Below are 16,049 nucleotides of genomic sequence, written 5' to 3' on the forward strand. Positions count from 1 at the left end.
GGTTTCATGGAAGCAGACAAAGGGTTAACATCCTGTGTTTACATATTACATGCATCTGCTGAGGACTGTAGAATATCTGTGCTGACACAGCTGAGGGATGAAATTGCACTTGTGATCTCTCTAAAAACACACCGGGTGCATTTCTCTCTGTTTTCCTTGTGTCCTGTGCAAGAGTTCAGGTCCACTTTAACTTTCCCTCAGAGGGGCACACAATCTAATCCCTACCATAGTCATATGTCTATGTGTGTAATATATCTCCTTTTATTCAACTCTGTATCTAATCTAGAGTGATACATTAATTGCTTGGTCATTATGGAAGCTGGTACCAGCTTATCACATGCCTGTAGTGTTTGCAAGTACCGTATTCGATAAGATTTTTCTGAAGTGCAAAGAGCAGCTGAAAAACGTTATATTAACTATGTGTGAACAGTTATCTATTTTTTTCCTCCGCTTATAAGGAAGATGGAGAATATTTAAATAAGTAAGTAAAGCTAACATTCCATATTTTGTTGCTCAATGTTGCCATTTTATGATAATACTCAGACTCCGCACGTCAGCTAAACCGAAACAGGGAGTGCTCTGATTTTTTTTTCCAGTCCTCTTCTCCTTCCCTAATTCTTTGTCTGTTGTATATGACAGGGCTATCAACAGACACACTTAAATATCAACAGTTATTGAAGAATACAAAATAATGTATCAATCAGTGGTTAGAGTCCTCCCTAACAAATTGGTATACAGCTATGCAATGAGTTTTATAGTAATCGAAGTGCTCGACACTGTGTCCATATAGGATCTATTTATTGGAGCCCTTATAGACAAGTGTTATGTGCACTGTCCTTTTGTCTTGCCTCTGACGAAGTAGCATTGTCCCATGGTTTTTAGATTGGACGTTTTACACTATGATAAGGCTTTTTACACAATAAGGCTTTTTATCATCTGTACATAGCATCTCATATCTCGCTACTGAATAGGTAAGCGTCTGTTATTTAAATGTTATAGGACTTATAGAAGTCTATGCTTACACAATAGAAAGCACACTGTGATGCAAACAAGGACCATGTTTTGTTAGCTTTCTCCATCTCTCTATTTCTTTTTAATTACTGGGATGCAGTGTTTGACATTCAAGCACTGTCCATTCAAGTGAAGGGACAGCCGCCAACTTGACTGTTTACCACCATTCCTGCAAATGCCATGCTTGATCTCATCGTTTCCCATAGTGTAGCACGCTACATGTAAGATCAGCTAACCGTATCGATTCCATGTCCCCTTGTGGGCGTCAAAATGTGACACGTTTGATGAATGATGCCAAACACTTCTCTGCTTGTTTGCAGCAAAGCATTTAGCATCAGCTAAAATGAGTCGTGCCCAAGTGCTGTGTATACCTGCCCTTACATTGCCTCACATTTTGGCTAGTTCGATCCTGTTTTAGGGCCCGTTTCCACTCTCGCGGAAACGGCCGCGAATCCGCAGAGTTTCCCCGCAGGCAAATCGCGCGGGGAAACTCTGCCATAGGGGACAACGGCGCCGCCGGCCGAATCGCTTGCAGTAGCGATTCGGCCGGAAACCCCCACAGAATTCGCGGCGGAGGCTGCGATTCCCATAGCCGTGCATGGCACGGCTGATGGGAATCGCCTGCGATCCCGCCCACCCGCTCAGTGCCGGCGTGCGTCTACGAGACGCACGCCGCACTAGTGGAAACGAGCCCTTAATGTGTTGAACAGGTAAGGCAGTATATTAAAGATAGCCAAAGGCATCGGCTGCTGGGATCAGTGGAATTCGGTATTTTAGACTTTTTTTTTTTTTTTTTTTGCCAATTCATCAAGATTTTCACAAGTGCAGTAGAAATTTGGTAATTTGCCAAAAAAATGGGCTTCAATTCACAAAAACCTGTTTAGTAACAGCAGAAGAGTGTGGAGTTGTCTCTGTTTTGTTACATGCTGTGATGGCATTGCAATAGTAAAAGGCATCCCCGACATCCCTTTAGATGCATGCTTGCTATACTCCCTCTGCATTTGTCTATTAGTCTTAACATTTTATTTAATTTCCACAGATTAGATGACCTTTAAAGAAACATTAACCACTTGAGGACCGTCCTCAGCCGATGGGCGGCGGCAAAGACCGGGCCCAAACGACCACAATACGCCCATCAGCGGTGGCTGTGCGGCGATCGCGTCATCAATGACGCGATCGCCGCCGGCAATAGGCTCCGCCCACCCTGCTCGGAAACCCGCCGGCCAATTAGCAGCGCCGGCAGGTTTCAAATGCGGCGATCCGGCCAATCAGAGCAGTATAATAAACTTTGTTATTGTAACAAAGTGTATTATACTGGCTGCCTCCTCCGCTGATGGTCACTCGTCGTGCGACCATCAGAGAGGACGGCAGCCATTAGGATAAGTAAAAAAAAAAAAAAAAACACCTTTTCACCCACACAGACCCCCCGATCGCCCACCCCAGCCCTCAGAACCCCCCCTGACCACCCCAGCACACCAGTATCTGCACCCCACCACCCACCTAAAAACCCATCAATCACTCCCTGTCACTATCTAGGGACGCTATCCCCTAGGTTAGGTCCCTAACTGCCCCCTAGGGTCCCCTGATCACCCCCCCTACCCTCAGATCCCCCCCAGACCCCCCTCCCAGACCACCCCCGTATACTGTATACAGCTATATAGCTGCCTTACCCACTGATCACCTGTATCACCCATCTATCACCTGTCTATCACCCCTTGTCACCACCACCCATCAGCGCAGACCCTAAACTGTCCCTTGGGGGCACCTGATCACCCACTCAGACCCTCAGATTGCCCTCAGACCCCCCCTCCTGATAACCTCCCCAGTGCATTGTTTACATCTATTCTCCCCTGTAATCCCTCACTGATCTCCTATCGTCACCCCCTGTGTCTGCCACCCACCAGATCAGGACCCAGTCTGCCCCGTGCAGGCACCTAATCAACCCCCCACACCCTTAGATCGCCCTCAGGACCCCCCCCAATCACCTTCCCAGTGCATTGTATTTGATTGTGCTGCAATTGTATTTGATTGTGCTGACATTCAATTTCATTGTGCTGACATTCAATTTGATTGTGCTGTAATTGTATTTGATTGTCCCGTGATTGGCTTTGATTGTCCCGTGATTGGCTTTGATTGTCCCGTGATTGGCTTTGATTGTCCCGTGATTGGCTTTGATTGTCCCGTGATTGGCTTTGATTGTCCCGTGATTGGCTTTGATTGTCCCGTGATTGGCTTTGATTGTCCCGTGACTGGCTTTGATTGTCCCGTGACTGGCTTTGATTGTCCCGTGATCGGCTTTGATTGTGCCGTGATTGGTTTGATTGCCCTGTGATTGGCTTTGATTGGCCTGTGATTGGCTTTGATTGTCCCGTGATTGGCTTTGATTGTGCCGGGATGGGCTTTGATTGCCCTGTGATTGGCTTTGATTGTCCCGTGATTGGCTTTGATTGTCCCGTGATTGGCTTTGATTGTCCCGTGAATTGAGTGCCCTGTGATTGGCCTGCGATTGCCCTGTGATTGCCTTTAATTGTCCTGTGATTGTTTCTGATTGCCTCCGATTCCCCACTCGCCACCCCCCTCCCCCCCCCCCCCCTGTCACTATCCGAGTGATCTAAAAACAGTGAAAACTGTCACTTTTTTAGTATCACTAGTGTTAGCAGTTAGGCCAGTTAGCTAGGCCCCTTTGTAAGTGTCAGTTAGTGCTCAGCCCACTGCACCACAGTCACTAATTAGCGTCATCACTGTCGCTAATCAACATTGGTACTATATAGTATCTGTAAGTGATCATTACTGATCGCAGTCAGATCTATTAGGGTCACTAGGATCCACAAAAAAACACAGTGTTTGCCCGATCAGGCCTGATCGTTCGCCTGCACTTGCGTTCAGCCCGCCCCACCGCAGTGACAGAATTTTTTTTTCTGATCACTGCAAAAAACACCAACACTACACTACACTACAATAGCTGTGGCACTGTAAACATCAGTTTTGATTTTTTTTATCAAAACTCAGTGACCACAGCTTTCTACCTCTCAAATACTCCCTTTTGCTAGGTAGGTGCTCTTTTTTTCTGGGTAGTGTCAGAGGAATACCCCCTAAATTTAGCAGCCCACCATGGCAAGAAAGGGGTATTCCGATGATGAGGTTCTCAGGTACATGGCCCAGTCGGATAAGGACGATTGGGACGCCTCATTCGATGAATCTTCCGGGTCAGAGTTTGAACCTGAATTGAGCAGTGGCTCACTGACCGATAGTGATGACGAGGTTGAGGTCCCGGCTAAAGCCAGACGTACCACACCCCATGTTGGACCGCAGGTGACCCAGGATCGGCCTCAAGGGCAGCAGAGTGGTGTTCGTGCTGGTCTGAGATTTCATGGTGGGGCAGGCACCAGCAGCACAACATCTCCTGGACCTAGCACCAGTACTTCCGTAGACCCTGGTGAAGTGGCGAGCACCAGCATGGAAGTTGAAACTGGTTCGGTGACAGTCGCAGCCGCCAAGAAGACGGGCCCGTAGTACCCCTAGTTTACCAGAGGTGCTTGCAAACCCAAATTGGCAATCCCCTGATTCCGCCGCACCCGTACTTCCCCCTTTCACTGCCCAGTCTGGAGTCCAGGTGGAGACAGATAATCTAGGATCGGCCCTAGACTTTTTCTATCTGTTCTTCACCCAGGATCTCTTAGACTTAATTGTGGCAGAGACCAACCGTAAGGCCACACAATATATAACCGCCAATCCGGAAAAGTTCCTTGCCCAGCCTTTTCGGTGGAAACCAGTCCAAGTTTCCGAAATTAAAATTTTTTTGGGACTTCTCCACACGGGACTAGTAAAGCAGAATGTGTTGCGGTCTTATTGGTCTACGGACCCAGCATATCATGTTCCCCTGTACTCTGTTGCCATGTCCAGGACACGAATTGAGAACATCCTGCGCTTCCTGCACTTCAATAACAACGAAACCTGTCATCGAAGTGACCACCCTGCTTTTGACCGGCTCCACAAAATTCGACCCCTCATAGACCACCTGTCATCCAGATTTGCAGATGCTTATACCCCTGACCAGTCCCTCATACGCTTTACCGGGCGCCTTCGCATCAAACAGTTCATCCCAAGCAAGCGCGCCCGGTATAGGGGGAAACTGTATAAGCTCTGTGAAAGGGCCACAGGCTATACATCTTATTTTAGGGTCTACGAGGGAAAAGACTCAAAATTGGAGCCGGTCAGATGCCCTGACTACCTGGGGAGCAGTGGAAAGGTTGTGTGGGACTTGGTGTCACCCTTGTTCCAGAAGGGGTACCATCTTTTTGTGGACAATTATTACACAAGTGTGGCCCTCGTTCAGCACTTAAAAATAGAAAAAATCCGATGCTGTGGCACCGTGCGGCATAGTCGCCGGGGCTTCCCCCAACGGCTCATTGCCACCAGACTTGAATGGGGTAGAGGGCCGCCTTGTGTGCTGACGACCTGCTCGCAGTGAAATGGAAGGACAAGAGGGAGGTTTACTTCCTGTCCACCATTCACGCAGACACGACAGTTGAAATTCAACGGCGAACTGAGGTCATTGAAAAACCCTTTGTCGTCCATGAGTATAATACTAACATAGGAGGGGTGGACTTCAATGAGCAGAGGTTATCGCCCTATTTAGTTGCCCGAAAAACAAGACGCTGGTATAAAAAAGTGTCTTTTTACCTCATTCAATTGGCAATTTACAACAGCTTTGTTCTCTACAGTAAGGCTGGGAGAACTGGATCGTTTATTCAATTTAATAAACAGATCGTGATGGAACTCCTGTATCCAGGAGGTGCCGTGGCTCAACCTCAAGATGCAACTAGCCGGCTGCATGGAAGGCATTACGCCTATCCAATTCCGAGTACCCCAGGTCACCGAATCCGAAGAAAACGTTGTCGTGTCTGCAGCAGGGCTGGAATAAGGCGTGACACCACTGTTTATTGTCCCACCTGTCCTGACCAGCCTGGCCTATGTCTAGGGGAGTGTTTTGAGAGGTACCACAAGCAGGTACACTATTAGAGAGTAGGGAACTCCACACAAAGCGGTAGGCACTCAAGGGTCTCTCAGTGCTATTTCACACTGCTGCGATGCGTTAGGACAAAATGCCTAGCAAAAGTCACACTTTGCGGTCCCCCCCCCCTACGCCGGAAGTGCTTGACTCAACGCTAGTGCATGCCTACGTTACTGCGTGGCTTCTGTGGCAATATCGATCAGCCCGGAAGTCATGTAAGTCTATGGCGACGCAGTTCATTACTAGGCCGAATGCTACTCTTGTGGTATTGCCTGAAGGTCTGTTTTGGACGATACGGTGCGGCGGGCTCGACCCACCGGATATGTCAATATGCAGTGTGAAACCAAACATCGGGTTTCCAGAGACCCGAATACACAGGGCTGCCAGAAACCTCTCCTTTCACTTGGGACAAATTGCGTAATGTACTTCGCCACAACTCTGTGCGATTTGCACTTCGCACATTGTTCCATGGGGGAGGAGTTTGTCCTCGGGAGGTAAGTTAAAAAACACAAAAAACAGGTAAGCAAAGAAGTTAATGTTTGGTTTGCAATGTTAAGGTTTTTATTAAAAAAGTTCAAAGTTTATTAATGTTAATGAAGCAATTGCTTTGCTGCTTGCTTGTTTTTCGTTTTTTTTTTGTATTTTTTTTTCTCTTTTTCCATCCAATAACCTTCCAGGTGGACCGAGCGAACGACTAACCAGCTGCAGCACTGATGGTGCATCCTGACAGAACATTGCGCGTCTGTCAGCTTACACACAAGTCGGTGCATGCAGCGCTGCAGGACGAGATTTCTCCTCCGCAGTCAAAAAGATACGTTTGCCGAGGCATATGGGCCGAGGAGTGGTGTTGGGGTTTCATATGCTTTGGCAAGCACTTTGTATCAAAAAAGAACTCTGGCAATGATTTGTTCATCCACATCGATCGGTGTGAATGGATAAATCGGGTTTGCCAGGGCATACGAGCTGGTGGGTTTGGATTTTTGGGGCGGCAGCTCCTATGTCCTGGCAAACGCCTTCCCTTCTTTATTTTTTTCAAAAAATTTTGGCAGATATTTTTTCATCCACATGGATTGATTGATTGTTTGATGTTCATTTTTCCTTTCAGCCCAGAGTGCATTACCCTTATGCCCAATATAAGGAGTATAGCAGAAACTCCTAATACTGGCCATACATGTAATGATTGTAGAGACCCTAAAATGCCAGGACAGACCCCACGAATGATGCCATTTTGGAAAGAGGACACCCCAAAGTATTCCGTTAGGTGCATGGTGAGTTCATAGAATATTTTATTTTTTGTTAGCAGAAATTGTGGTTTGTTTGTTTTTTTCACAAAATGTCATTTTCCGCTAACTTGTGACAAAAAAAAAAAAAAATTCTATGAACTCACCATGGCCCTCATGGAATACCTTAGCGTGTATTATTTCCAAAATTGGGTCATTTGTGGGGTTTGTTAACTGTCCTGGCAAGTGGGGGGGGGGGGTGCAAAATTGTAAGTACCCCTGTAAAGCCTGAAGGTGCTCATTGGACTTTGGGCCCCTTAGCGCAGTTAGGGTGCAAAAAAGTGCCACACATGTGGTATCGCCGTACTCAGGAGAAGTAGTTTAATGTGTTTTGGGGTGTATTTTTACACATACCCATGCTGGGTGGGAGAAATATCTCTGTAAATGGACAATTGTGTGTAAAAAAATCAAAAGATTGTCATTTACAGAGATATTTTAGAAAGAAGACACCCCAAGGTATTCCGTTAGGAGTACGGTGAGTTCATAGAAGATTTTATTTTTTTGTCACAAGTTGGCGGAAATTGATTTTTATTGGTTTTTTTCACAAAGTGTCATTTTCCGCTAAATCTCTCTGTAAATGGACAATTGTGTGTAAAAAAAAATCAAAAGATTGTCATTTACAGAGATATTTCTCACACCCAGCATGGGTATGTGTAAAAATACACCCCAAAACACATTATACTACTTCTCCTGAGTACGGCAATACCACATGTGTGACCCCTTTTTGCAGCCTAGGTGCGCTAAGGGGCCCAACGTCCAATGAGCACCTTTAGGATTTACAGGGGTGCTTACAATTTTGCACCCCCCAAAATGCCAGGACAGTAAATACACCCCACAAATGACACCATTTTGGAAAGTAGACACTTCAAGGTATTCAGAGAGGGCTATGGTGAGTCCGTGGCTGATTTCTTTTTTTTTTTTTTTTTACAAGTTAGCAGAAATTGATATTTTTTTTTTTCACAAAGTGTCATTTTCCGCTAACTTGTGACAAAAAATAAAAACTTCTCCCTGGAACTCCCAAACCTCTTATGCGTCTGATCACTCACATCCTAACTGCAACGAGACTTTCCATAGCCTCAGCTTGGAAAAACATAGCTCCTCCTAATATCTTAGAAGTTAAACTAAAAATTAACTGGATTATGACAATGGAACAGATGACAGCCACCCTGAGGGACACTGAACCTCAATATCATAAAATATGGGGCCCATGGATCCTATACTCACCAGATTATATGCCTCCTTGAACTCACATCAGTTCCTGATGATTAGCTCTTCCCCTACACCGGAACCTTAGACCCCTTGCGTTTTTCAGGAACACCTTTCCTAGCTTTCTACACGTTGGGATGAGGTTGCCAAACACTGTACCCTGTTGAAACCCCCCTTCCTGCCTATCCCTTCCCACCCACTCCCCTTCCCGACCCTACCCTTCCCTCTCCCTTCTCTTTTCCCTTAAGCATACCCATACTACACCCTCCCGCCTCTACTGGCTTTACTCTCTCTAGCCATATTATAGGACTTAAACCAAGGACTTGCTCCTACGAACATGGCACTACATCTGTGCTCATCATAGCAGAACCTCCGGACACCTCTTATATAAACCATCTATATTCTCACCTCTGAAACTAAAAGCAAAGACTTTCTCCAATTAAGCTAAGAGACTTACTCATACTTAGATTTATCTCTGCACAAAAGCTTGTTAGAGACTGAGATCCTGGTCTGACTGAAAAAGTCTCTACTTTTTGATATTTCTATATGATCTGATTGATATCTCCAATGTTGTGTTCTGCAAAGTTTATTGTACCCATGCCTATATTTTTCAATAAAAACTAGAGTTACAAAAAAAAAAAAAAAAAAAAAAATCTTCTATGAACTTACTATGCCTCTCAGTGAATACTTTGGGATGTCTTCTTTCCAAAATGGTGTCATTTGGGCGGTATTTATACTATCCTGGAATGTTAGCACCTCATGAAACATGACAGGTGCTCAGAAAAGGCAGAGATGCTTGAAAATGGGAAAATTCACTTTTGGCACCATAGTTTGTAAACGCTATAACTTTTACCCAATCCAATAAATATACACTGAATTTTTTTTTTTTTATCAAAGACATGTAGCAGAATAACTTTCGCGCTCAAATGTATAGGTAATTTTACTTTATTTGAAAAATGTCAGCACAGAAAGTTAAAAAAGTCATTTTTTTTGCCAAAATTCATGTCTTTTTTGATGAATATAATAAAAAGTAAAACTCGCAGCAGCAATCAAATAGCACCAAAAGAAAGCTGTATTAGTGACAAGAAAAGGAGGTAAAATTCATTTAGGTGGTAGGTTGTATGAGCGAGCAATAAACCGTGAAAGCTGCAGTGGTCTGAATGGACAAAAAGGCTCTGGTCCTTAAGGGGCGAAAAGACTGTGGTCCTTAAGTGGTTAAACATGTCATTCTTAGATGATTTCCCCACTTGCTCCTTCGCATCTTCAAACAGGAACCTAAAGGGTTAGAAGTCTGACGGGCTGCAGGGGAAACCTCTTTTGTGCTGGCTCTCTCTCCTCCACTGCCTGGGGAGTAGAGAAGTTTGACCCTCCTGAGAACATGTTGCATCCTATCAGAGGAAATAGCAGGAGATAGAAGCTATTCCTATTAGCTCTCTGCTCCTGTCAGTCATGTCTTATGTTTCCTGAAGCTGGTTTTCAACACTTCAGAGCTGCCAGTAATTGCTGCATGCTCTAATCTTTATGAATTGACATTTGCTGTCATTTGTTGAGGTGTTTACCGCACAAGTCGGTAATTTCCCTCACTGCTCAGTAATTTCAGCTTGCCATGCGGTAACAGCCTCGATGAATCGACAATGCGGAAAGGTGGATCTGCGCAACACCAGGCCGCCTCCGAATGGCCACCAATCAGAGGTGCACTGAGCCCCCCCAAGAAACTACAAACGCACCTTGAAACCAAACAGAAGCTCTGCATAAACATCAATAAGCAATGCTATTACATGGGGGCAGCTGACCAAAGTTACTTACATTTGCACATGGCGAGGAAAGGAACAGCGCTACTTAAAAACAGATTGCATCCTTATGACTACCTGCTTGAGAGTGCAAGCCCCACTAGTGGGATAAAATACACACCCAGCATTCAAATAAAATGCACCGGTCTACCATTGGAGGATGTTGGTTTCCGTAATAGCTTGCATGCAACTTAAAAAAATATATATAAGTAGCGCTGTTCCTTTCCTCACCATGTACATTTTACAAAAATGCTTCGTAAAATCAGCTGTTTTCAGCATTACCAAATGTTGTAATGCTTAGTAAATTGAAGCCATTGCATAAATTTTAGTGGAAGGATGGTGCCCACTTGTTGCTTTGTAAGCATTCAAGCCGGCACTGACTCCTGGCCCATTGGCTGTCAATCACTTCAGCCAGCCATCACCAGTAGCATTGCAGTGGCTGAGTATTACATAAACTCACAGTGTGCCATCTTGCGTCAAATAGGTACACAGGCTGTTTAGCTTAGTAAATCTGTAGTCAGGATGATGGATGTATTAAATTAGATCCATCATCTTTATCCAAGTTTTTCTTTATAAATATAGGTATGTAAAAGAAAAAAAACTTACCTCACATTCACGTTGTCGAGAAGCAGTTTTCTCTCACAGTGCGTTAATTGGACAGATAAGTCAGAAACTTTCGGAGAGCAGTTGTCTTCCTCCTTTAAAGTTGGTTCACTGCAAAAAGAAGAAATTTAAAAAAAAAATCATGATTCCACATGACATTTACAGGAGTACTTCCATTCTGTTGCAGCTGGATCACCCAGCACTCCAGCTGAGGCCTGAGAGAATGATAGTTCAACAACCACTAGCTCACCAGTAATGCATAGCTTGATGGTGCTCAACTGGCTGTATCACCACTGGACTATGACTTTTCTGCATAAGTGAACTAATAACTTGAAGTGAACTTGAGATGAAAGCCATATACCAAACCCAAAAAGCAAACGCCACTCACCGAACTATAAGTGCAAAAACTTTTTTTTGGATCAGAAATCCAATAGTCTAGGCTGTCATCCCACAACACCAAACCCTTAAAATAAACCCCATACACTGGGCAATATACCAGGAACGCTCCTGCAGACCAACCACACATGCTCTCACAACCACAGTTACATGTGTCTGGATTGTCCGATCCCAAAAACTACGTGTGTAGATAAGAGTTGGATGCAAATACTTCTATGAATCAAGGCTCAGTCCTGCGGCTTTGGTATGCTTTGTATATATCTAAGATCTGCCGGCTCTCCGCTCAGCTTGCGTGGAAAAGAAGCACCACCAGAAAGGTACCACTCTGACACTGTAACAAGTGGATGCTGATCGGAGAGCCGGCAGATCTTGGATAATTGCCCAATAGCTAAGCCTGTTATACAGTGGTTAGAACGGAGTCACGAGGACGTGCTGAATCATGTTTGAGTCTTTGGCAGAGTGGTTGTTTGGTACCTGGAACTTGTGTAGCTCTATGCAGAGTCTGTTAAGTGACTTGTCCCTGAGGATAAAAAAAAAAAAAAAAAGAGAACTGTGGTTTTTGATCTCCATCATAATAAAGCACACAGGACTGAGCCTTGAATCACAGAAGTATTTGCATCCAGCTCTTATCTACACACATGTACAGTGGGTTGCAAAAGTATTCGGCCCCCTTGAAGTTTTCCACATTTTGTCACATTACTGCCACAAACACGCATCAATTTTTATTGGAATTCCACATGAAAGACCAATACAAAGTGGTGTACACATGAGAAGTGGAACGAAAATCATACATGATTCCAAACATGTTTTACAAATAAATAACTGCAAAGTGGTGTGTGCATAATTATTCGGCCCCCTTTGATCTGAGTGCAGTCAGTTGCCTATAGACATTGCCTGATGAGTGCTAATGACTAAATAGAGGGCACCTGTGTGTAATCTAATGTCAGTACAAATACAGCTGCTCTGTGAGGGCCTCAGAGGTTGTCTAAGAGAATATTGGGAGCAACAACACCGTGAAGTCCAAATAACACACAAATCAATACTGGCCAGTATCAAAGAACTTGCTGTGCACTGCAGTGCTAAAATATGAAAAAATGACTAAAAAATGCCTAAAAAATGCCTAGAAAATGACTGAAGTCTCTTCCCTTGCTGACATACAGCTTCTTCTGAGAGAAATCAGTTTGGTATTATATAGTTCGCTGACATGCAACTTCTTCTAAAAATGATCAGTTGTTCCAATGGTAGGGTTAAGGAAGATGAAAGATGAAAAAATGACTAAAAAATGCCTAGAAAATGACTAAAAAATGCCTAAAAAATGCCTAGAAAATGACTGAAGTTCCTTCCCTTGCTGACATACAGCTTCTTCTGAGAGTAATCAGTTTGGTATTATATAGTTCGCTGACATGCAACTTCTTCTAAAAATGATCAGTTGTTCCAATGGTAGGGTTAAGGCTTTTGATAGCCCACACACTCACGGTTCCGTTGCTTAGCTTGGATACTTCCTTTAGTGTTCGTCCACTCAAGTCTGTAGCAGTTTTCTAGACTGGGGAGGAGTGGGTCAGGCTGCGTTCCCAGCAACTAACGATCGTTGTTACACAGGTCCCGGCCGGAGACCCGCTGCTTGAGGTTCGTGCAGCACACGGGGAGAGCTCCGATATGCGTGTTTGGAGTTGTGGGTGACGTCACCACTCTGCTTCCAATTGCCGACCGGTTTCAGTAGGCACGCCTACCTTCGTCAGGGCTTGCTCTATTGGATACTCCCCCGCTATTTCATAGCCACTGGGACATGCCTCCTCCTTCAACTCCTCACATAGGTACCGCCTTGTTTGCTAAAATGCAAACAATTCTATGTCCAAGTTTAACCCTTTCGGCGCTAGACTGTCTAGTGTGAATATCCATTGTGATTCGGCTCGGGACATTTTTTTAATATAATCTCCTCCTCGCCAGTCCTTCTCTACTTTTTGAAGCGCATAAAACTTCAAAGTATTCAGTGTACCCAAAGGGCAATCTTTAAAATGTTTGCTTAGCGGATGTTTACTTTTACCACCTTTAATGTGGCTAACGTGTTCTCCAATTCTTTCCAATAATTTCCTCTTGGTCCTCCCCACATACTGTTTTTTGCATCCACATTCTATAACGTAAATTACACCAGATGTTTCACAGTTCAAATTTCCGCTTATCTTAAACTCCTCCCCAGTAACATTGGATGTAAAACCACTGATTGGTGCTGCTTTTCTCGTGTTCCTGCACGGAAAACAAAAGCCACATCTCTTAAATGTCCCATCCTTTTTCACCACTGTTGGTTGTATTTCAGTCACCGTTGGGGCAATCATATTCTTTAAATTAGAGGCCCTCTTAAAAATCAACTTCGGTCTCTCTGTCAGTATGCCATTTAAAGTTTTGTCCTGCTGCAATATATGCCAATGGGTTTCTATTACCTTCCTAATGTCCCTCGATTGATCACTGTACTGCAGTAAAATCCCCAATGGGGGTGTGGATTCAATTTTACTTTTTTCTTTCAATAAATCGTTTCTATTCAGAGTTCTTACATTTCTTATATCATCCTGCAGCCTTTGCTCATCATATTTCTTTTCAGCGAATCTTTGTTTCAATACATCAGCCTGTTCATCAAAAATAGATACATCAGTACAGTTCCTTCTTATTCTAGTGAACTGATTCCTCGGAACATTGCTCAACCACTTAAATAAATGGCAACTGTCTCTCAAAATATAACTATTTGTGTCAACCCTTTTAAAATAAGTCTTTGTTTTCACCTCATTATGTTCAATATAAATCTCTAGATCCAAATAGTTAACCCTCTCCTCACTATATTCACAAACAAAATTCAAATTGAAATCATTTTTCACATTCAACCATTCCACAAACACCTTCAGTTTCTCCTCCCCCCCCTTCCATACAAAAAGCGTGTCATCTATGAACCGCTTCCAAAGGACGAGGTCCGCACCGGGGCCCCCCGGCCCCCCCAAAATAGTCTCCTCCCAGTAGGCCATAAATAAGTTAGCGAACCCCGGCGCGAACCTCGTCCCCATCGCGGTCCCCACCCTCTGCAGGTAATATTTGGAATCATGCATAAAATAATTATGAGTTAGTATAAACAATATAGCTTCTTCTATGAATTCAATTTGTTCTTTTTGCATCGTTGTCATTTTTTCCAGGAAGTGTGACACTGCCATAGTTCCCAACTTATGATCAATAACTGTGTATAATGAACTTATATCGGCTACACACAGGATGTACCCTGGTTTCCATTCAATATCCCCCAAAATCCGTAAAATATGTCCGGTATCTTTGACATATGAGTCAGTCTTAATTACTACTTTCTGCAAATATTCATCAATGTATTCTGATAAATTTGAGGTCAGTGACCCAATCCCTGAGATGATAGGTCTCCCGGGTGGGTCACTGACCCTCTTGTGTATTTTCGGCAAATGATAATATACCGGTAATCGCGGATGTTGTTGGATTAAATAATCAAATTCCTTTTCCATTAATATACCTTGTTCTTTACCTTTTCTTAATAGGGTTTCCATTTCCCCCTGGAATTTCTGACTGGGGTTATTGTTAAGAATCTCATATGTTTTTTTGTCCTGCAGTTGTCTATTCGCTTCTTTCATGTATTCAGTGGTGTCTTGAACAACAACCCCCCCCCCCCTTATCTGCAGGTCTTACCACTATGGATGGATCCTCTCTCAAAGTTTTAATTGCCTTCTTTTCCTCGGCTGTCAAATTAGAGTTCTTTTTTAATTTAATTTTCCTCATATCTCTCAAAACCATATTTTCAAAAGTGATCATAGAGTCACTCATTTCATAAGTGGGGTTAAATTTCGATCTTTCTTTCAAATTGGTGTGCATATAACATCTCTATTTAAATTCATTATTGGTTCTTTCTTTAAAAAATATTTTTTTAGGCACAATTGTCGCATGTATTTCTTAATGCCGACAAAAGTGTCAAACTTGTTCAGTTTATTAGTTGGGGCAAAATTCAATCCCTTCTTTAGCAGTGTTACTTCCGATTTGTTCAAACTTCGATTGCTGAGATTAAATATCCCATTTCTTATTTCTTTTGGTCCCATGTTTACTTCATCCTTTTCATTTATTTTTTCTTTTTTACCACGGCCCCTCCCCCTACTGCCTCTAGCTTTGGCTCCTCTGCCCTTCCCCTATATAAAAAATGGTTCGTAATTCTATTACTTTGCACCCCACTCTGACTATAATGTGGCGTTTTCATGTTAGATCTTAATTCCATTTTTCTTTTTTCTGGGGCTTTGCCTCTCTGGTCTAGCACTGTTCTATAATCTATAAAGTTTAAGGATCTCCTCGGGGCCTCCTGAGTATTAGTTAGGGGTTGAAATTTATTGTGTGTTGGAATCTGTACAATTACATTGGTTTCCAAAGGTATTGGTGGTTTGTCCAACCCTATAGCCGTTATATCCACTAAATGATCTTTACTGCCAAAGCTAATTCTACCCTTTGTCCTTTTGCTACTCGTCTTATTCTTCTTTTCCTCCACTGTTCTAACAACCTTCTTTGGTGTCTGTACTCTATCCCCCTCCCCCCTCCCCTCCCCCTGATTGGTCTCCAATTCGTACTGTTCTGAGATGGCTTTCTCCCCATTAATTTCTAGATCTTCCTTGCTTGTGCTCCCTGTTTTCAAATTCTTCTCCCCAATTGGTGTCTGGTCTGGTGTCGCTACATACTCATCTAAGACCACTAACTGTGTTTCACTAG

General features: G+C 43.6%; 1 protein-coding gene across 1 annotated transcript in view; it reads right to left on the reverse strand.

The window, feature by feature from the left end:
- Positions 1-16,049, reverse strand: part of LOC137522481 (histo-blood group ABO system transferase 2-like) — a 160,489-nt gene that overhangs the window by 36,115 nt on the left and 108,325 nt on the right. The window contains exon 3 of the mRNA XM_068242546.1: positions 10,908-11,015. Within this exon, the coding sequence (XP_068098647.1) occupies positions 10,908-11,015 (108 nt within the window). The remainder of the gene's footprint in view (positions 1-10,907; positions 11,016-16,049) is intronic.

This window comes from Hyperolius riggenbachi, chromosome 6 (genome assembly GCF_040937935.1).
Source record: "Hyperolius riggenbachi isolate aHypRig1 chromosome 6, aHypRig1.pri, whole genome shotgun sequence".
NCBI classification, from domain to species: Eukaryota; Metazoa; Chordata; class Amphibia; order Anura; family Hyperoliidae; genus Hyperolius; species Hyperolius riggenbachi.